General features: G+C 33.7%; 1 protein-coding gene across 4 annotated transcripts in view; it reads left to right on the top strand.

Moving 5' to 3' along the window:
• The window catches only part of LOC120072651 (187-kDa microtubule-associated protein AIR9), a 28,738-nt gene extending 7,204 nt beyond the window's left edge, over positions 1 to 21,534 (top strand). For 3 of the 4 annotated variants that reach the window (XM_039025082.1, XM_039025081.1, XM_039025080.1), the window contains exons 11-38: positions 620 to 846; positions 941 to 1,055; positions 2,600 to 2,720; positions 3,807 to 3,982; positions 4,990 to 5,125; positions 5,828 to 5,928; positions 6,024 to 6,071; positions 7,093 to 7,277; positions 7,367 to 7,484; positions 8,886 to 9,013; positions 10,563 to 10,731; positions 12,036 to 12,154; positions 12,406 to 12,574; positions 12,727 to 12,811; positions 12,887 to 12,960; positions 13,035 to 13,157; positions 13,753 to 13,948; positions 14,033 to 14,154; positions 14,509 to 14,716; positions 16,176 to 16,249; positions 16,353 to 16,491; positions 16,867 to 17,048; positions 17,740 to 17,895; positions 18,422 to 18,553; positions 19,791 to 19,849; positions 20,280 to 20,312; positions 20,408 to 20,539; positions 21,062 to 21,534. In XM_039025082.1, the coding sequence (XP_038881010.1) occupies positions 620 to 846; positions 941 to 1,055; positions 2,600 to 2,720; positions 3,807 to 3,982; positions 4,990 to 5,125; positions 5,828 to 5,928; positions 6,024 to 6,071; positions 7,093 to 7,277; positions 7,367 to 7,484; positions 8,886 to 9,013; positions 10,563 to 10,731; positions 12,036 to 12,154; positions 12,406 to 12,574; positions 12,727 to 12,811; positions 12,887 to 12,960; positions 13,035 to 13,157; positions 13,753 to 13,948; positions 14,033 to 14,154; positions 14,509 to 14,716; positions 16,176 to 16,249; positions 16,353 to 16,491; positions 16,867 to 17,048; positions 17,740 to 17,895; positions 18,422 to 18,553; positions 19,791 to 19,849; positions 20,280 to 20,312; positions 20,408 to 20,539; positions 21,062 to 21,238 (3,704 nt within the window). In that variant the 3' untranslated portion in view covers positions 21,239 to 21,534. The remainder of the gene's footprint in view (positions 1 to 619; positions 847 to 940; positions 1,056 to 2,599; positions 2,721 to 3,806; positions 3,983 to 4,989; positions 5,126 to 5,827; positions 5,929 to 6,023; positions 6,072 to 7,092; positions 7,278 to 7,366; positions 7,485 to 8,885; positions 9,014 to 10,562; positions 10,732 to 12,035; positions 12,155 to 12,405; positions 12,575 to 12,726; positions 12,812 to 12,886; positions 12,961 to 13,034; positions 13,158 to 13,752; positions 13,949 to 14,032; positions 14,155 to 14,508; positions 14,717 to 16,175; positions 16,250 to 16,352; positions 16,492 to 16,866; positions 17,049 to 17,739; positions 17,896 to 18,421; positions 18,554 to 19,790; positions 19,850 to 20,279; positions 20,313 to 20,407; positions 20,540 to 21,061) is intronic. The other variant, XM_039025083.1, reaches the window with a different exon arrangement.
• Positions 21,535 to 21,767: the final 233 nt, after the last annotated feature.

Raw genomic sequence — 21,767 nt, 5'->3', positions numbered from 1 at the left:
AAGTACTTTGCTTTGTATTTTGAATATTTCTCTCCAATAATAAATTGTTCTCTCTGCTCGTGAATGTAGTTAACACGTTGTTAATGAACCACGTAAATCTCTGTGTTGATTTTCTTTTATTTTACGTTATCTGTGTTCTTTGTTTATCGATTCCATAACATATTAAATTTACCTTCACCCATCAACTTAAGTTTTTGGACCAATCGGTGATTTAACAATATCCTATCTTCTTCTTTTTTAATTTTTATATGTATAACAAACTACAAGGTCATACAAAAATAAAGCCCAGAAAAAAGGAGCATAACTACAAAAAGGGGCCCAAATAAAAAAATTAAAATTAAAATACAAATCCAACTCTGAAAGGGAATTTCTATTCATCAAGTTATACTTAATTTGTTTATAAATACATTGGTCAATTGTATAATCCTCATCCTTTCAATTAAATTGTGTAAATCAAAAGTGAAATAAGTTGGCTTACAAACAGGATCATGTTCATGTCAAAATATTGTTCGAATACTTTTTCCATGGATGAACTTGGCATACAATTATGTTTATCAGGTCCTTTGATCTTTGTTGATTTTAGTGCTAATTCTTTTCCATGTGTTCCTTAAATGACCAGACTCAACTTTTCGCTTTCTTCTTGAGAAATGGAAAGATCATTCTCCCCCTGGGTACTTACTCAAGGAAGCATCTGTTGATCGTCCATTCGAAGAAGATACTTGTCTCTGCCATTTTTCATTTAACCCAGAAGATGCAAGTGACACACAATTAGTGCTAACATATCAATGGTTTATTGGGGAGAGAATAGCTACAAATTTTGCTGCTATACCTGATGCTACTGCTGAGGTACAAGACCCTAGAGTGATTTATTTTTCTGTTTTAGCCTTGTGATAAAATGGAAGGACATCATTCTTATGTCATGCTGGTGATGTTTGGGAAGGTATATTGGCCAAAGCATGAAGATATTGGAAAAGTGTTAAAAGTAGAGTGCACTCCCATCCTTGGAGATACAAAGTATACTTCCATTTTCGCGATATCGTCTCCAGTTGCCCCAGGTACCTACGCTTGTTTTGTTAGGAATACAAATGGGTAAGATGGGATGTACCCTTGCTAAAATATGTTTTTGGTGTTCAATATATGTGTTTCGTACTGTTCTCCGTCAAGTATATAATATATTTTTCTTCCCTGCCTCTTCTTCTTTCTTTCTTTCCTATTTATTTATTTATTTTTTATTAAAAATAATTTCATTGAGAAGATTAAATTGTACAAAAGAATTGAAATACCCACCCTCGAAAAGTGGTTACCAAAAATTCCTCCATTTGTATAAAAGAGTGCTAATGCTGTCATTGCCATAGGGTGAGACATTTTTACTCCAAGATAATGTAAAAAAAGACAGATTAAAAAGGGGTTTCAAATATCTTCTCCTATCTTTTTATAGAAAGGAATCTTCTCCTTATCTTGGAAGATACGGTGATAAGCCAAATATCTTCTTTGCTTGTTGGAAAGAGGAGGATCAAGGATAACAATGGTGTTAGGAGTAGCCACAGTCCACCCAAAGGCAGTGAGAATAAGCCTCCTAATTCTGTTTAGGAGTAGCCACAGTCCACCCAAAGGCAGTGAGAATAANGAATAAGCCTCCTAATTCTGTTTAGGAGTAGCCACAGTCCACCCAAAGGCAGTGAGAATAAGCCTCCTAATTCTGTTTAGGAGTAGCCACAGTCCGCCCAAAGGCAGTGAGAATAAGCCTCCTAATTCTGTAAGGATATGGACAAGTGATGAAAATATGGCACTGAGATCTGCTTTCAGCTAGAAGAATGAAAGTAAAAAAAGAGGCCACCTGAAAGAATGTATTTGGTTTTTTATCAATGAAGTACAAATTCTAGAGAGCTATGAAATTTCTGTCTCACTTGCTTCTATTAAATTTATTTGGTAACTCTAGTTTTTTAAAGTTAGAATGCATGGCTTCTGATTTAGAATAAACAGAAATGTTTGCTAGCTCAGGGTGGTAACTATGAGCTCTTCTCCCAAGTTCTTATGTAATTACTCTCCAACTACAGTTACCTCAAAAATCTTTTTGTAATCTGTGGAAGTCCTTTTTCATTTTAATACTCGATGAATATGTTGTTATACAAAAGAAAAAGAAGTTTTGAGATTGCTAGAGTCAAAGCTTCTTCTTGGTGATCCCTCTCTAAGAAATTCTTTGATTGTTCAGTTCAAGATATTTGTCTTAATTGGAATGCTTTTGTTCATTCTATGTAATTATATCTTTATGACATAAAGTATTCTATCGGCATTATCATATTTTTTTTGAGATGCGATGAGGATGCTATGGGTGTGTCAACCTAGTTGAGATAGACAGGTGCATCTGCTGATCTCTAGTTCTAGTTCTTGTTTTTTTGTTGTATTTTTGTAATTTGAGCATTAGTCTCTTTTCACTTCATCAATGAAAAGTGTTGTTTCCTTTAAAAAAAGAAAAGATTACTTTTCTCTTATTGCTGTTCTTTTGTTGGGATTCATACCAAGCTATCTTCATAATTACTTATGAGCAGCTTAGATAATGGCATTATCCAGTCATATTTTTTAATTTTATTTTTTTAAGGAAGCAAAATTCCGAAGGTTGTAAACCTTGAAGTGCACGGGGAGCTTATGGAGGGTAATATTATCAAAGGCTCAGCTGTCGTGGCATGGTGTGGAGGATCTCCTGGGAAAAGTGTTGCCAGGTAAGATTTGATTAAAATGATTATGTATTCTATTTGGCTGTTGGCATCATGATAAAAATGGAAGCCTTCAAAATTTCCAATTGACAGTTCGTAAGTAAATATTAGGACTTGTACCTATATAAATATTATAGGTTTAATTACTAATTTTGGTCCATTGGTTTAGTTTCGATTTGATCCATATTAATTTGATGGTTATAGTTTGATCTTCATGATTCTAATGGGTATAATTTGTTAATTTGGTCCATATGTTTTGGTCAAATCTCACATATTGTCCTTTTCACTCCAATTCGTTACCATATAAAATACATGACATATTTTCTGTACATTGACCATCTCTTTGCCGCTTGCCATGTTGTGTTTGGATAAGGTTTGAATCAAGACAATTAAAGGTTATAAAGCGGATCACTTTGTCTAATGCTCCATGTTGAACCCATTTATGATAACCAAGTAGTTAGCTAGAATACATCCAAGGATCATTTTCTCCCCAAAACTCCAAACTATTTAGCTATGAGGATCGCATCCAAGAAACCCCTCAACCGTGTCTAAAGCCTTCTCCAAGTCCAACTTTATAACACTCCGTTTTCTTGGAGAAATATGCCAATCTTCAATCAACCCATTAGCAATCAAAGAGGCATCCAAAATTTGTTTATTAGCAACAGAAGCCATTTGATTTTCAGCAATAGAAGATACGAAAGAGCATGCTTCAACCTATAGTCACATGGGATAAGATTGATAGGTCTATAGTCTCTCTCTCTCTCTCTATATATATATATATGTAGATGTATATGTATAGTTTTTTTAAACAAGGAAATATAACTTTTTATTGATGTAAGGAAGAGAGGCTAACGGTCAAAATACAATAGTAGTCACTAACCGATTTGGCATCCACTTTCTTTGATACAAGGCATATATGGTCTCATTCAAAGCCACATTGATGATTCACCATTAGATTGTGTTTAATAGTATTCCAAGAATTCTTAAAAAAGTTCAGTAGTAATCATCCGGAAACAGTCCTATAGTAGCTAATACATGCACATATGCATATAAGCATGGTCTTTTTCTGAAAAACTATCTTTACATCCTCAGTTGGTTAAGGAGAAAGTGGAACAGCCCTCCTGTTGTTATTGTTGGAGCAGAAGACGAGGAGTATTGCTTGACAGTAGATGATATTGATTCAAGCTTGGTTTTCATGTACACACCTGTTACAGAAGAAGGTGCCAAAGGCGAACCTCAATATAAATACACCGATTTCATCAAAGCCGGTATGTGGATGAAGAACTGCATAGATGTTTTCTCAATCCTAGCTATACTTTTTTCTACTGAAATAAACAAATAAGTACGTTTTTAGTACGTTTGAATTAATAAAATGTTTGTTTCCTTTTTTTTTTTAAAAAAGTATGTTTTTAGTATTCTTTTAGAATATGCATTTTATTGATTGACTGAGCTGTACTGATTACTATCGAAAGGTAATGCACTTACAGAATGGAAAAAAGTTGGCCGGGAGATAAAAAAAGTTTAGTACTTATCCTTTGTTTGTATCCTCAATGATTGAAGCCCTTTTTGTAATATGTTTTGCTTTTTTATGTGTTTTTGTATGGGCTCGTTTTGTCTTTGTTTTTGTTTTTGTTTTGTTTTGCATTTTTGCATGTTTTACTTTATCTTTTTATTACTTTTTTATTTCTTATGTTGCCTCCTGCATATTCTTTCATTAGGTCTACTGAAGTACAGTTTTCCATACTATAGTAGATCCAACGAAAGAAATAAAAAAAGTATAGTTTTCATATAAATAGAAAGAAAGAAAGAAAATGTTAGGACTTGATAGCCAGGGATAAAATAGTAATTAGCAAGATAGTGTGTTAGGAGTTCCTTATAAATAAACAGGTTGAGCTCTGAGGATTTTGAGCAATTGTTTAGTTGATTTAGATTTAGACTTGAGTGCATCTCAAGAGAGGAGATTCTTCTAAGTGCCTTGAATACTTGGCTATATTGTAATTTTCATATCTTTTATTTTTCATTATATTTTAGCTCTCGAGTTTCTGTCACGAAAGAAAAAGAAACAAAAATTATGGGTGGAGGACAAGAGTAATAGAAATTACGAGCCATTCTAGTGTTTAGATAAGTACAAGTCATAAAGTTTCACAGTGTTAGCCCTCAAAAGGATATTATAAAATGAGATTAGTTCTTAGCTCTTACTAAGTGTAAATATTCTCATTTTTATTTATTTAAAAACAGCATTAGAAACGAAGCTAATCATGACCTCTGATGGCAGCTCCCCCATCAGTTCTTAATGTTCGAATAATAGGAGATGTTGTTGAAGGAACTACTATCAAGGGAGTTGGTGATTACTTTGGCGGAAGAGAAGGTCCAAGCAAGTTTGAATGGTTGTATGAGAACCAGGATACTGGGTGAGTATTAAGTTCACATTTCTTTTTTTACAATAAGAAACAAACTTTTCATTAATCGTTAAAGGAAAAAAAAAACAATTCTAGGATACAACTTCCAAAGGGAGCATAGTTTCATCTTTTAGAGAACATCAATGTTTGTTTGGATAATTTTCTTCTGCTTCTGTACTGACCTATGCTTTTGATGGGCTAAAGGTTTACAGATGTGAACTTGATAAACCTGATCTAATGCATAGTTTTTGTTATGTTGCTTCTATCTGCCATTTCCATGCCCCTTCTGCTCCTGTCACATATCTATTTGTCGTTAGTTCATTTGTAATGCAGACTGATTATGCTACCCATCTGATTGGATTGCTAGAATTCCAGTTCTTTATAAATTATATCAGAAGGGCCAAGCCTCAGTTAATTGGTTAGCAATGGGCTAGAACATTATCTGGTAGTAAGATGTAGTTACTAGGGAGAGTGAGAAGTGTATAGCAGAGGGTATGGAATAGTTTAGGAAGGGTGGGAAGCCTCTCAAAAGCTGGAAAATTGCACCAAATTGCTCAGTTACCACTTAATAAACCCCACTGAGGCGTTCCTAACACCATCTTTCCTGTTTTTAAAAAAACAGATTTGAAACAGCAACATTTTTAGTTCTTGAATTTGTTATTTGTAGATATTTTTTATATCCTGTTATTAAAATTTTCTTGACTTCTTTTGCAGAGATTTTGAGTTGGTGTCTTCTGGTACATGTGAATATACCTTGAATAAAGAAGATGTCGGGCGACAATTAACTTTTATATACGTGCCTGTCAATCTGGAGGGTTTGCCTTTTGCCCTTTTGTTTTATAATAATTGGTCTAATATTTAAATTTGGTTGCCGTGAAAATAATCAATAATCTTATTTAATGTGTCTTAGGGCAAGAAGGCGAATCCATGTCAGTAACATCTAATGTAGTTAAGCCAGGTAATTTGAGTAGTTTCAATTTTGAGATCTATAAGTTTCTAGCAATGTCCTTTGGCAAAAAAAAAAAAAAAAATTAAATGCGCATGGATTAGTATTTGATGAGCTTTTTCAGATATTGCAGTTTCATGCATACGCTTTGTTCTAGTTTCAATAAATTAGATTTCATGTGCAATTTCAAGTTTGATCTCTCCAAGGATGATGGATTCCTCATCCCTAAGATCTTAAAGTTGCCCCTTCCATTTCATTGGTTTTCTTTTAATACCGTCTTGATTTTTGTAAACAATTGACAACTTGTAGGTGTCAGTATCTAGGGGTTGAGAGATTGAGGGATTGGGAGGATGTTTGGAAGGTTGTTAGATTTAACACCTCTTTGTGAGTGTAAATATTTCGTGCTTTTTAGCCTTTAGGTTGTACAACTGTATTACTGAGTTCTAAGGAGACAAGAACCAAAGTCTGTTTAGGTTGGTCTCGGCCAGCTCCGTTCTGCTAGGATGGTCTCAAGAGTATTTCACGCTTTTTGTAATTATCAACTATGCGTCATTGTTTTGAATTGATGTCTGTTTCTACTTAGTCAAGGTCTGGATTACTTTTGTGGTGCAGGTTTTTTTTGTATGCCCTTGTCTAGTCTTCCATTTTGCTTGATGAAACTTGGTTTCTCATAAAATAAAATAAAAAAAAAGAGAGAAAAAGAACCAAATAACACCTTGTCATGTTTGTGTTGTTCTCATATCTCTTAGGTGTTGTGTTTTTGTCATTATGCTCTATTCTATTTTTTCCTACTTCTGTTTGAAAATTGTATCCATGCATTTAAGTTTCTATCTATCGCTCGTGCAAAACCTGCATAAGGTTATTTATATTTTATATACGCAAATTATCCATCCTTTCTTTTTTAGCTTTGCTTTTATATATTATATACTGGAAATGTAAATTTTTAAAAGTGATGTTCTTAAAACATATATAGTCGAACATTACTTTACTTGGGTATATTCCCTCTCTTTCCATTTCTTTTTCCCACTTGTAGCTCCTCCAAAAGTCACAAACCTGAAGATAATTGGAGATATAAGAGAGAACAGTAAGATTACTGTAACCGGTATTGTTACTGGAGGAAGTGAAGGCTCTAGTCGAGTACAATGGTTTAAAACAAGATCTTCAATATTGGAAAGTTTGGATGGTTTTGAGGCATTAAGCACATCCAAAATTGCAAAGGTAAGCAGCAAACTTGATCACGTTGTCAGTTGCATCTTAGGCAATTTTCAAATGTTGGAACACTACCTTTAAGTTTGATGTTTGTCTAGGCATTCCGCATACCTTTAGGCGCTGTTGGCTTCTATATTGTTGCAAAATTCACTCCAATGACTCCAGATGGTGAATCTGGGGAACCAGCTTATGCAATATCAGACAGTCCAGTTGATAGTAAGCCTTCTTACTATGTTTATTTATGTCTTTAAATTTATTGAAATTTCAACTAATCGAAGAGTGGGATAATTCATATAGTCAATTAATATAATTTTATGACCTTAATGTGCATAATAACATATTTGTGAGTAATTTTTTCTAGAAAAGGTACAGAACTTTTCATTAAAGAAATGAAAAGACACTATATTTGGGAGTGATTTTAAAATGGTTAAAATCACTTTTGTCATTTTCAAAAATACTTCAAAACATGGTTTTAATGGTTCAAAATCAATCTTGATCATATGGAAATCACCTTTGAAAGTGTAAAATCAAATCGGCCTTAGCTTGTTCGATTTGAATTTGCCAGAGTTAAAAATTCTTCTTCTTGGTATTCTCTCTCCAATCTATTTGCAGAATTTTCTATGCCTTATGCTTAACTGGGATTGTATTTTTGTTTTCAGTTTAATTATCTTGTATTGATCTATGTATTAGTTTAAGTGTATTTGGCAACTTCTTGTTTCGTTTTGTGTCCTTGTATTTTGAGCATTAGCCTCTTGTCATTTATTTAATGAAAATCTTGTTTCTTAAAAAGTAAGTATAAAATCAAATATTAAATTTAATTTAAACAAGTAGAGACAAGTTTTAGAGTAATTTTGAATCTGACAAAAGTGATTATAACTATTTCAAAATTACTCAATGCCCTTAAAATTGTAAACATTTTTTAATTTTAAGTATGCAGACAAACTTGCATTTTATTTCTTCAGCTCTTATCTCAATTACAAAAAATTCTGCAGAATAAAAAATTTCTTTTATCAAGTTGTTGGAAATGATTAGGTAACTAAACCATTTTAAACTAAAAATTTAACCCAAAAATACATGTGGCAGCACAAACCATTTGCCCTTTGATAGTAATGTGGCAAAAAATAATGTGCTTGCATGAAACCTGCTCTTAGGAATAAATAACAGTTTGAGTTGAATCATGATTAGTTTGTAAAAGTAAATCTTACAGCTTACATGTTCAACATGTGTATTATTGGGCCTAAGATTTTTATTGCCCAATCAGCGTGCAGTTCATTCAGAGTATACTTGTATCCGTCAAGAGCAGTGACATTTTAGATGTCTCCTTATTCAGTTTCTGTTAGTTATATCAAATTAAATTTATCTTTACCCGCTAGTTTAAGTTTTTGGGTCAATCGGTGATTTAAGATGGTATTAGAGCAGATGGTCTAGAAAGGTCCTGTGTTCAACCCCCTGCAATATTATTTCCTCCCCATTTAATATTGATTTCCACCTGTTGGACTTTTTTCATATTTCAAACCCACAAGTGAAGGAGAGTGTTAGTCATATAAAATTAAATTTACCTTCACCCCTAGTTTAAGCATTTAAGTTAGTCAGTAATTTAAGAGTTTTTTCCTGTAGTGCTTCCTCCTAGCTTGAACTTCTTATCAATTACTGGAGATTACACTGAAGGCGGGATATTAACAGCATCATATGGTTATGTTGGTGGTCATGAAGGAAAAAGCATTTACAGATGGTATCTTCATGAGGTATGCACCTTGGTCCTGTTCCTTTAAGTGGTGTATCGTCATCATGTGCAATAATAATAATTTATTGTATGGATAATCACCATGAGTTTTCACAGTTGTTAATCAACATGTACTAAGCCTACTGTTGGGCCACAACCACCAATATTTATTGTCTATCATAGGCAGGGTAAAGAAGGGAGTACAATCATTAGCAGTTAGTTCGGTGTATCAGCCTGTGTATTTAATTATTTATGTTGGGGAGGAACGAGAGCATGAGGTTATTTGGGAAAAAATTCTTGTAGGGAAGAGTGATCAACCCTTTGATTGACTTCAATGACAATTGTTTGGATCATCTTAATTATCCTTTCTTTCATATTTTTGGATCATAGGTTGAAACCTTCTTGGCTATATGTGGATGTCAATTATTGACTTCAATGACAATTCTTTCAGCTGGAGTTAAATTTGTTTTAATTTACTTTACTTTCAGTCTTCTGTAGCTTCTGTTTTAGTTAGTTAGCTGCTGGATGTTATTTGTTAGTTGCTGGTTGTCATTTTCCAGCCTTGTATTCGGTTGAGGCAGCCTCTATATATGGCTGCCCTTTCCTTTCATTAACTCATAAATAAAACACTAATTCTCCAAGAATTCTCCAAGAATTGAATACATCACTAGGGATTAATTTGACACGAACCTCAAACCTCAAACTTCAAGGACTACAAACCTTAAACGTCAAATCTCAGTGACCAAACGTGTAATTTACCCATAATTTTATTTAGTTGACTTTGAGATGATTTTTAATAGAATCAAGAAAAAATAATTTATAGATCACTATCAAGGGTCTAAATTGATTCAATTTTAACATTTTGGGGTTGAAATTGATACAATTTTAGTTTGAGGTTTTAATTGATATAGACCCCAAAGTTTAGGGATATAAATTGATTTTTCTCTCTTCCTCTTCTTTTATATAAATTTATTTACTTATTTTTACTTTTAATCTCAAATGTCAACAGGATTAGCAGAGGTTTATGTAAGCTGCTTGTCTTAACACACACAATTATTTTGAAAAAAAGAAAAAGACCATATTAGGAATTTTACAATTTTCATTGGAATTAGTTTTAGCTTGTTTTTTAGGTTGTATATTTCGTGTATAAAAATTCTAGTATTATGGTTTTCTTAACAATATTCTATATTTAAATTCTCTCAAGTAGTATTTCTCAGTATCCATATGAGCTTTTTTGGTTTTTGGGACCAATGTTCACAGATCACCTTGTTAACTGTTATTTTGTAGAACCTCACTTAGGATTTAGGAATTTTCTTTTTACTACAGCTAGTGCTCAGGGTAAAATTTTAATACTTATTTAGGATCAAGTGCAAAGCCCAAGACTAAACAAAAAATCGTGTATTTTCCCCAGGCCATCCCTTGCTCTCTTCTATTTACTTGATTGATGGTCTAACAGACCGTACTGATAGTTAGCCTGATGATTAATTTTGCTTGATAAGGTGTTAGGTTTATTTTGCTGGATAAGGTGAGTTTTATTATGATGTTGACATAACCGTTCTATGAATCTGCAGATTGAAAATGACTCTGGTACTTTAATACCTGAGGTTTTAGGACTTCTTCAGTATCGTATTACCAAGGATGTAATTGGCAAATTTATTTCATTTCAATGTACACCGGTTCGTGATGATGGGATAATGGGCGAGCCAAGAATTTGCATGGCACAAGAGCGAATCCGTCCTGGTAATTTCCTTTCTACTGTCTTCTAGTTGCAGTTATAACCTTACTTAAACATGATATGTTAAGTTGTACAATCACGTCTTAAGTTCTAAAGCCTCTGGTGCAGTTATCCTCTGTTATCCTAATTCATTGCCCATTTACTGAAAATGTTTACTTCCATCATAATTCTGTATGACATACACTATATAGTTTTTTTAAAAAGAAAACAGTCTATTCATTAAGATAATGAAATGAGACAAAGCTCATAGTACAAGATTAACAATGTTGAAGACTTGACACGAAGATCAGGAGGTGCATCTGGACATCTCAACTAGATTGACACCCCATGTAGTTTAAAATGTGAATATGCCTTCTATTCTTTTGTTGGCAATATAAACTATTTTTTTTTTTAAAAAAAAAAGAAACTAGTGCTAAAAAATGAGAATATTAAAAAAAAAGGAACGGCGAAAGGAGAATGTTTAAAAAAAAAAAAAAAAAAACTCTAAACTGTAAAACTACAGGGTTAAAACTGAGAATTTCTGATTATAGGATTATAGGTTTATATAATAATAATAATAATATACAAACAGTGGTGTGTTAAATTAAAGTGGATTTTTATGGCCCTATATTTGTGTGTGTGTGTAACACACATATAGCAAGAAACAAACTTTGCAGTGATGAGTAAAATTTTAGTAGTATGTTCAGAGATGAGCACAAATTCATTAAAAGTAATAAAATTAGAAAGGGAGGTAGCGCTGTGTGTAAATTGAAGGGAATTTTTATGGCCCTATATTTGTGTGTGTGTGTCACACACATATAGCAAGAAACAAACTTTGCAGTGATGAGTGAAATTTTAAAAGTATGTTCAGAGATGAGCATAATTTCATTAAAGTAATAAAAGTAGAAAGGGGGGGAGACCTCTAGGGGTTTAGAAAACTCCCCTTCAATTAACACACAACACTAAAATAATAATTTTTTTTTCACATAGCTTTCTGAATTTTTATTCAAATATCGTTACTGCTGCCGATTTTTGTTTAGCAGTTTAGTTTAAGAAAGCTCCCGTGAGGCAGTTATAAACTAAACTATCAAATTAGAAGCTAAACAACCAACAGTAACTAACAGGAAAAATCCAACAAGGAGACAAAAGGTTGCAATAATGCCTCCATTAGTCCAGTCAACGACTTTTATTTGTTTCAAACATTTAGTTTTTCCTATGCTGCGAGAAACCTTTGTAGTTCAAATAAATATTTGGCTCTGTTCTATTCTTTGGCTATACCTATTTTCTTGAAGTTAGTTTCAATTTAAGTTGGTTGGTTTTTGATGACCAGGTAGCCCGAGATTGCTCTCTCTGCAGATTGTTGGAAGTGTCGTTGAAGGAACAATTCTTAGTGTTGACAAAAGCTACTGGGGTGGTGATGAGGGTGAATCGGTTTTTCGGTGGTTTCGAGTACTTTCTTCAACCTCTATCTATTGTTGTAACTTTGTATCAGAAAGTTTTTCATAGTCACTTTGACAAGTACCAAATAATATTGGGTCATTCTGAACAAGATTAAATAAAAAAGGATGGTACTAGCCCGTAGGAAATTAAAATTTGGTAATTTAAAAGTCTGTTATACCATGAAATTCATTTTTATTCATTTATTTGCTGGTTGCTATGTGCACAACCACTCTATGTCTCAAAGTTTATTATTGGTACAGACTACCAGTGATGGGAACCAGAATGAAGTTAGGGGTGCAACCTCTTCTTCGTACATGTTATCAGTTGACGACATTGGCTTCCTTATTTCTGTTTCTTGTGAGCCTGTAAGAAATGACTGGGCTCGTGGTCCTATTGTTATTTCTGAACAAATTGGACCTATAGTGCCTGGTAAATATATTTCTTTTCATCTTCACATAGAAAATTTTTGTGAGGAGCTCTGTTTCCCTTTTTGTGCTATAAATAATATATTTTTTTTAAACAAGAAACAATTCTAGATTTTGTTAAGCTTCTTATATTCATGTGTGATATATATAATGTAGGTCCTCCCACTTGTCAGTCTTTGGAGATTGCTGGATTGCTGGTCGAGGGCCAACGTTTGAGCTTCAATGCAGCTTATAGTGGGGGGTCTGATTCTGAGAAATATACTTCTGTTCTTGATTCCAAGGCTTTTTCTTTTGTTTACTTGTTCTTTAAATGCAGGGAGAGAGGAGATTGCCATCATGAGTGGTTTAGGGTTAATAATAATGGAATAAAGGAGGAACGCAGGAAAGATGGTGAGATCATGTTGAATTATTTGATTGGTTTAGTTTCTTCTGATGTCAAATTCTCATTAAATTTCCTTATATAGCAGAATTTCTGGATTTAACTTTGGATGATGTGGGAAGCCATATTGAACTTGTATACACTCCAGTACGAGATGATGGAATGAAAGGAAACCCAATAAGCATAATATCTGATGCAATTGCTCCAGGTAATTTATGTCTATCTATTAGGATTGTTACATTGTTCTTCTGGGAGATTCTGCATTCCATATTACTGTTTTAACTTCACGGTGTTCAAGCCAAGATAATATCTCACACGTGAACTTTCATAGAACTGGAATTGGACTGAAGAAAATTAACATTGAGAATGTTACTATGCTTGGAATGAGAAATAGATTAAAGCTGGCTCACGAGAAGCAGAGAGAAAATAAGATAGATGGAATAGGTGGTGGGACCCACTAGATGGGTAATGAATCAATGAAATGGTAATGGTTTTCAACATCCATGTGGAGGTCACTGGTTTTGGATCTCCCAAAAAGATTCATCCTGCCCAGTTAATTCAAATATTGCTATCTGTTCTCTCCGCTGCACTGCTAAAAGAGAATTCATGGTTCTTAGTTTTCTCTGTACTTTATCCCACATGGAGAAGGGAAAGGCCAGGCACCCCCAAATGGAAAACATTCTTCTGAATCTGTTGTTCCCTTGAATGAATTGGCATGTATTTACTACATGAACTATATGAAAGTCTAGCATACATAGTTAAATGCATTTATTTAGCAACTGAATCCCCTTTCTTCGGTGTAGGGGAACCTGTGGGACAAAAACTTGTGATACAAGATTGCTGTGAGGGCAAAGAGGTAGTTCCAATCAAATTGTATTTTGGTGGGCATGAAGGTGCTGGACAGTATATCTGGTACAGGACGAGGCGTAAGCTGGAAGAATCTGAACTAGGGGACTCGTTGAATTCTTGTGAAGATGCTGTCATATGTGATAGGACGTTGTAAGTGACACTTTCGATTTTCAATTCATTTAACTGAGTTCACTTGATAAATAAATGATTTGCGTGGTTATCATACTGTGCCAGAACATATACTCCATCTCTTGATGATGTGGGGACATATTTATCCTTGTATTGGCTTCCCACACGTGTTGATGGCAAATGTGGAAAGCCCTTAGTTGCAATTTCAAGTTCACCTGTAATCCCAGGTACAGTTGTGGCTATAATTCTTCAGTTCTTCGTCCAAATTAGGATACTTGGTTTAAAGAAAAGAATAGGGTTTGAATTCTTCTACTGATATTATGTCTGCAATTGATACTAATTCTTCTGGATTGGCAAGCTCTTCGTAAGTAGTTCCTTGGATGGGGGGTCTCTCATCTCTCAGCCCTCAGGCTGTCGTTTTCAGTTCTTCTTGAATGATATTTTTTTGTTGTTTCTTATTTAAAAAAAAAAAAAAAAAACTGCAATTGTGCTAATTTTCTTGTTTCTTACGTCCTTCACAACATGTGGGCTAATTTCTTTCAGTTTTTGATTTGTTGACTTATCGATAAATATTGTGACAGCCTTACCAGTGGTTTCTGGTGTTTGTGTCAAAGAATTGTCATTTGGTATTTATTCTGGAGAAGGAAAATATTTTGGTGGTTATGAGGGATCAAGCCTCTTTAGTTGGTATCAAGAGACAAATGATGGAACAATCGTTCTCATTAAGGGAGCGACATCTATGACCTATAAAGTCACTGAAGCTGATTATAACTGCCGTCTGATATTTGGGTAATAATACTTTTTGTTCTCTCTAATAAATGTCCAATGCTCTTACCTTACATCAACTCAACATTTCCATGCAGTTATTATTTATTATTGGACTGGGGTTATGGTAGCTAGTCGTAGATGAAGTGAATGGAAAATATTAGTTGCTTTTATATCTCACATTCTAAGAGGCAAATGCCAAATTGCGTTAGGTAGGTGCTAGGCTCCTTAAGGGAAATAAAAGGTCTAAACAGGCCTGAAAGCCTAAAGTTAATACAATAATTTTATTATGTGTTCTTATAAAAAAAAAATATTATTTTATATTCAAGTCGTCGAAGCTAATAACCTTTAATGCATTTCATGCTTAACAAAACACTAATCACACTAATGTTACCATGTGAAAGTATCGAAAGAGAACACAAGGAGGTTTTACCAAAAGAAAGAGAACACAGGAAGTGACATGATGTCTATTCTATGATTCTTTTAAATTAATTTTTGGGCTTGGAATTTTTTAGGATGTATAAAAGTAGAAAGATGTTGAATGACTAAGTTAATTTGGAAGTGACTGAAAATGTTGGTCTTGAAGGATATTGTTGATGATTTCACGTTGAAAAAAAAATCAAAGTCACAATTTTTGTAAGATACACGGTCTACTCCTCATTGCCATTTGGTTTTGAGATAGAACCCCATATTAATTAATATGGTATTAGAGCTCATGGAACTCAAATAGGCATGCGGTTCAAAAACAAAAATTGGGGATTCGTTCCAAGAATGGTGAACACAGAGCATTAAGCTTTTAGGTTGTTGGTGATTTAACATGACATCGGAGTTGGAGATTTTAAGTTTGAACCCCCGTAAAGTCATGTGCTCCTCAATTAATATTGAATTTTACCCGTTGGCCCTTTAACTCATTTTCAACCTGCAAGTGAGGGGGAGCTTTAAAGCGTTTATATAATGTTAAATTTGTCAATAATTTATTAGCTTAAGCTCTTAAGTTGAATGATGATTTAACGGATATCAAGAGGAACAAAATAAAAAAGATTATTAGGTCATTCCTTGTGATGAAGGATGAAGTATGTCATTCTTGTTTGTATAATAGAAACATTCAAAAGACAGACAATAATTGTTTTCCTACACTTTTATTTCTGCACATGGTCATTGTCTTTTTTAAGGAGCCACTAAAAAGAAAATCCGAAGCTAAGAAGCCCACAACAAGAATTTCAAAAGGAGACTTCTTGTTAATATCTTTTGACATCTGTCCACATTATCTGTTTTCTTGCTTCATGTGTTTTTTCAGTTAAATCATTCTAAAATTTAAATATCATAACGTATTAAGAAAGATAGAATTTTATGCACAGTTGTTTGTGTAAGTCAAATCATGTGAAATCCTTTTTCACTTTGACTTGTTATGTAGTTCTTTTAGCAGCCAAGCCATCAGATAGGATGCTCTAACGGGATCACTTTTGTAACCAATATCCAACAGGTACACACCAGTTCGTTCTGATTCTATTGTTGGAGAACTCGTGTTGTCTGATCCAACAGACATTATTCTCCCAGGTAATGAATTTTTCCAATCTGCTTGGAACTTTTACTTCTAATTAATTTTCTCATGCTAAGCTTTTTGGATTTTATTTTTAAATTTTGACCTGTTGATCTATAGAGCTTCCTAAAGTGGAAATGCTTGCTCTCACTGGAAAGGCAATCGAAGGTGAAGTCCTAACTGCAGTAGAAGTGATCCCAAAGAGTGACCATCAGCAATGTGTCTGGAATAAGTACATAAAAGAAATAACGTACCAATGGTATGGTATCATACATTCATTCTGTGCTTTTGTTCTTCAATCCTTGTTAAGTGACTTCTTTGGCTGCTAACTACAGGTTCAAAAAAATATTTTGTGTTTTTGTTTTCTGGTTTATCAAAACTGAATGCCTGTTCACTGTCATTCCATCCATCAGAGCATGTGTATAATATCTGATTATTCGGATTATGTCTCTTTTTAAATTAATGCATAATGTTTCATAGGCATGGTATATCAATTGTATACAGATTTTTGGTGTTCAATTGCAGTTCACTTTGTTTACTTGATTGATGTTTGGAATCGAAAATGTATAAAGTACATGTACATGCAATGTTTCATAATTTTCAGACTTCTTAACGCAACAAATACAAAAAACAGGTCCAGTTCAGCTGAAGTAGGAGATACCAAGTCTTTTGAGCTTTTACCTACGCAGCGTTCGTGCTCTTACAAAGTCCGTCTTGAGGACATTGGTCATTGTTTGAGATGTGAGTGCATTGTGATAGATTCCTTTGGAAGATCAACTGAACCAACCTATGCTGAGACTTCGTCAGTGTTGCCAGGTCATATGCTTTTCAAATGCTCTCAAAGTATCTTGTTGCTCACTAAGTAGTTGTCCTCTAAGGTTATGTGTAAATTGTGTTAGTTTGGTACAATTCTAATAGATGAACACGTAATATTTTGAGATAAATGAGTGTACAATAACATAAATGATGGTAAAATATGCATAATAGTTTCTTTTCTTTTCTGAAAACAGTGGTCAATTAGATTAAATTTCCTAGCCCTTTATTATTTCAAATGAACGAAAATAATCTCTCTTTATTTTTAACATTATATTTTAGACAATTTACTGACAGTTAAAATTTGAACTTTTCCTATTCACATTACGTCATAAGATATGAATCTCATGGAGACAAAAAGTTTAACATCAATTCAATAGTTTTATAACTCCTATGTATAATCATTACCTTTAATTCCTCGATGTGAACTGTTTAAATTGTTTTGTCAATCTCCAATTTTCCATACGCTTGGAGTAGAAAGAGTCTGTAGATTATCTTCCCAAGAACATAGGTATTTTCGGCATTATTAGTATGTTTTTAGGCTTCTTTACTTCCTTTTTGCTGATGAACACTTTTAATTACTTTAATCTTTCTTGGGTGGTTAGTTTCCTATCTCCTGCATTGCTACCATTTAAGTCTCCTTACTGTTACTTTTTCAGCTTTCTTTTTTTTCAAACCCTTCTTTTCCTTATAGGAGTTCCTAAGATTGATAAGCTGGAGATAGAAGGCAGAGGTTTTCATACCAATTTATATGCAGTTCGTGGCACTTACAGTGGAGGAAAAGAAGGAAAAAGCAGAATACAGTGGCTTAGGTCCATGGTTGGGAGCCCTGATCTTATCTCTATCCCAGGTATTTTAGATACTTTTTCTTTCCTTCTAATATTAATTAGATTAAATCACCAATTTTCTGTCACTATTAAGATTAAATTTCAATCATAATTATTTTGAATATTAACTGAAAGTTAACACCGAAAACTAAGTGATCATTAGTGAAAACGCGAAGACAAAAATGTAAAATATTGAAACTGAAAGACCAAATGAAAACTGAACTTAAAACTCAATATTAAAAATATAACATTTTGAAACATAGAAACCAAATGAAAATTGAACTTAAAATTAAGTCGATATAAAAATGTTTTATTTGAAAATTAAAATGAGGCTTTTGAGCTTGAGACTCTTGTTTATGTGACCTGTCTCTCAACCTTCTAGCATTATTCTGTTTAAGGTTTGGCAATTTTGCATTCAGTGGTCACATAATGACCATTAGGTTTCCTTCCCCTAAATGGCATGCAAATTTATTTATTTGTTTCTAAGTTTAGAAATTAGGTAAGCTAAACTATCGTGATTTTGAGTTGTTTTATTTGATGAAACTCCAGGAGAAACAGGCAGGATGTATGAAGCTAATGTTGATGACGTGGGCTATAGGTTGGTTGCCATTTATACCCCTGTGAGAGAGGATGGTATTGAAGGTCAACCTGTCTCAGCTTCTACAGAGTCCATTGCTGTTGGTAATTCAAAATGTTATTATCTTGTGTCGCTGTATTTTTCCTAAGCTCTTGTACTTGATTTTTTTAAACAGTATATTAATATGGTCACAAAAGATTGCTCAAGAGAGGAAGGGAAGATTAAAAAAGACATATAACCTAAGTCAATCCTTTTTTCTTTCCTCTTTTCGAAGATTCCATATTGGCAACAGTCAGCTTCTCCTCCAAATATCTTCCCAAAACCAAATTTCTTTCATTACTACCCATGATTAGGGACCTCAAAAGTCAAGATGTGATGTAGTCATTAGATGATAACCCTAGGACTTTGACCATTTCCTCTTTCAACCACTCTGTAGTCTTTGCCCATTACAAAGTCATATATGCTGCCTCTGAAAGAAAACCATGATGATCTTGTTTTCCTTTGGAACCTCCACACAACCATTTACCAACAAGGGCAATTAATAATCTCAAGGGAATGGTTCGGAGGGAAAAAAAAAAAAAAAACCCAACAAGGGCAATATTATTTTTTTTTTCAAGTTGCCAATGCCAACTACATCAAATTCTAGAGAAATCATGACAATTGGATACAAATGCTTGAAGATTCTTAGAAATTGGCTACATGCCATCTTTAAATACTTTCCAAATTGGATACTAGTTTTCTTCCCATATCTCTGCTGTAGCAAATGTAATAATTTAGCTATATTAAATTATCATGAGTATGAAAAATATTTATAGAACCAAACCAAGGGAACTGCTTCATCAACGTTTTATTTCTACTCTTTTTTTCTTTTTCTTTTTCTTTTTTTAATACCAAAAGAAAGAGACCGAAGTTATAGGATTTGCAATGTTACATTAGGAAAGAAGTAAGCTAGTGGACAAAGTAAAGGACTCTCACTAACATGAACATTGTTTAATAATTAAGACCTTACCAACTGTTTAAAGGCGAGTATTCCCAATTAAGACCTTGGTACTAAAAGTTTGTTGGGATATGAAAGTTCTCTTCAAGAACTGCTGAGTCGTGTATTCCAAAATAGGTAGAGTGGTAATGCTTTCAATGCTGCATAAATATTAACTTGTTGAAGACATCCGTATTTGATGATTTTGATTGATCTCACTGAACTATTGCACGTAGTTTTGTGTAAATCTATTTCATGTTATGTCATTATAACATGGACCTATTATATTATATCTGCTGTATCATTCAATAATATTTCCAGTTTTTATTTCTACGAAATAACCTGATTGAAGTCTATTTTCTCAGAGCCTGATGTTGTTAGGGAAGTGAAGCAAAAGCTTGATCTCGGTTCTGTAAAGTTTGAGGTATGAAAAGAAAATCCTTATATGCATTTGATTCTCATTTTATTATCGTAACAACCTAGGGCATTCTTTTGGTGCTCATTGGTTGAAACATGTCATCAAGTGACATAATTCTGTCGATGGGTATATGCATCTTAAAGAGTAAGTGTAGCAAAAGGGAGGAGCTGAATCTTTCTTAGCTACAGTTTGTATTGGGACTACTCTAATTTGAGTCAGGTCGTTGGTTTACTCTAGTTCAACAACAGCGACCAAGTACGATCCCCAGTTTTCAATAGTTTCCAATAGTTATTATGAAGTGAAAATTGGAGAAAAGCACTATTGTTCCTTTTTTTTTCTGGACTTGATTTGGCATTTGGCCAGTTGCTCCTTACCTAAGATATTCTTGTTTCAACTTGTTTTCCCCTGGTTTTATTGCTCAACGCTCTTGAAACAGGTGCTGTATGACAAGGACCATGCTCAGAAGAAGGTGCGACCTCTTCTTGTTACAATCTACATTGTAGTTCGTTTTAAGGGTTAGAGATGCAATTCAAATTAACCATTATTCGGTTGATATCCTCCCAGATTTCCCTAGTAGGAAGCCTCGAGAGAAGAATTCTGGAAATTAATAAGAAAAGAGTGAAGGTTGTAAAGCCAGGTTCAAAGACATCTTTTCCGACTACTGAAATTCGTGGAAGTTATGCACCACCATTTCATGTAAGTTTCTTCGGCTTTAAACGTGCTTGAGCTTAAACCATCCATCCCTCCTCTCTGGACTGGCATCTATATGGGTTGTCATTTTCTTCCCCATTTTTTATCTAGTATTCTGATGCCAATAGTTTTAGCTATTTATGTAATTTCGTTTATTATTTCTGGGATATTTAATATGATAATGGTTGCATCGTAGACATTGAAAATAAAAGTCAATTCCACTCTTCAATTATTTGTTCTACTTATGAGCGATTCAGAATTTGGCAATTGCATGATCATATGGATTCACTGAAAGATCGAGAACAAGAATAACATATTTATAGGGCTCTAGGAATAATGCATAACTAATGAAATATAGGTTAACATATGATTTTCCTTCAATGTGTTCTGTAAGTGTATCATGCTCTTAGGATCTACACTTCAATTGGTTTGCATATATCTTTAGTATTTGCCTTGGCGCTCTTTCATTGATCACCTCATTAGATTGCTATCAATAATCCTTGTTGATGTGTCTAAATGATGCAACAGGTTGAGCTTTTTAGAAGTGATCAACATCGGCTTCGAATTGTAGTGGACTCCGAAAATGAGGTCGACTTGATAGTGCATTCCCGACACCTCCGAGATGTTATCGTCCTAGTGATTAGAGGCTTTGCTCAAAGATTCAACAGTACATCCCTTAACACTCTCCTCAAAATAGATGCATGATTGTTTCTATAGTAAAAAGAACAAAAACAGATATGAAAGTACAGCCAATTCTTATCAAACTGAGTCACTCATCCCACCACCTACCATCATTATTTTTTCCCCATAATTAGTTAGTTCATCATATATAAAGCTTCTTCATGCTCATTGTTGTTTAAAGCAGTGGTCACTGGATTGGTGTTCCAGATTCAATTGTATATCATTTGTGTTTCCTTCTCTTGTATATCTCAAGTTGTATCGTATTCTTGTATCTTTTATCTTCTTTCAATATAATGTGCTTGTTTATTATTATTGGAGCTTAAAGTCTTGTATTACCTTGTCCACTGTATTGTATTGTCAAGTGGATCTATCTTCTATGTTTTATTTTCTGTTATGCTTTGTAGTTCGACAGCTATACTTCATATATATGCCTTTTGTCAGATGAATAAATTAAGCGAGTTTCATCTACTCTTACTCTCAATATGGTATCAGTTGAATTGCTACGACTTCGAGGGCTTTGATGCCTTCTTTAGTTAGGAACTTATTCTTCTTA

Source organism: Benincasa hispida, chromosome 3 (genome assembly GCF_009727055.1).
Source record: "Benincasa hispida cultivar B227 chromosome 3, ASM972705v1, whole genome shotgun sequence".
Lineage (NCBI taxonomy): Eukaryota > Viridiplantae > Streptophyta > Magnoliopsida > Cucurbitales > Cucurbitaceae > Benincasa > Benincasa hispida.
This window is presented reverse-complemented; position numbering and strand designations above follow the sequence as displayed.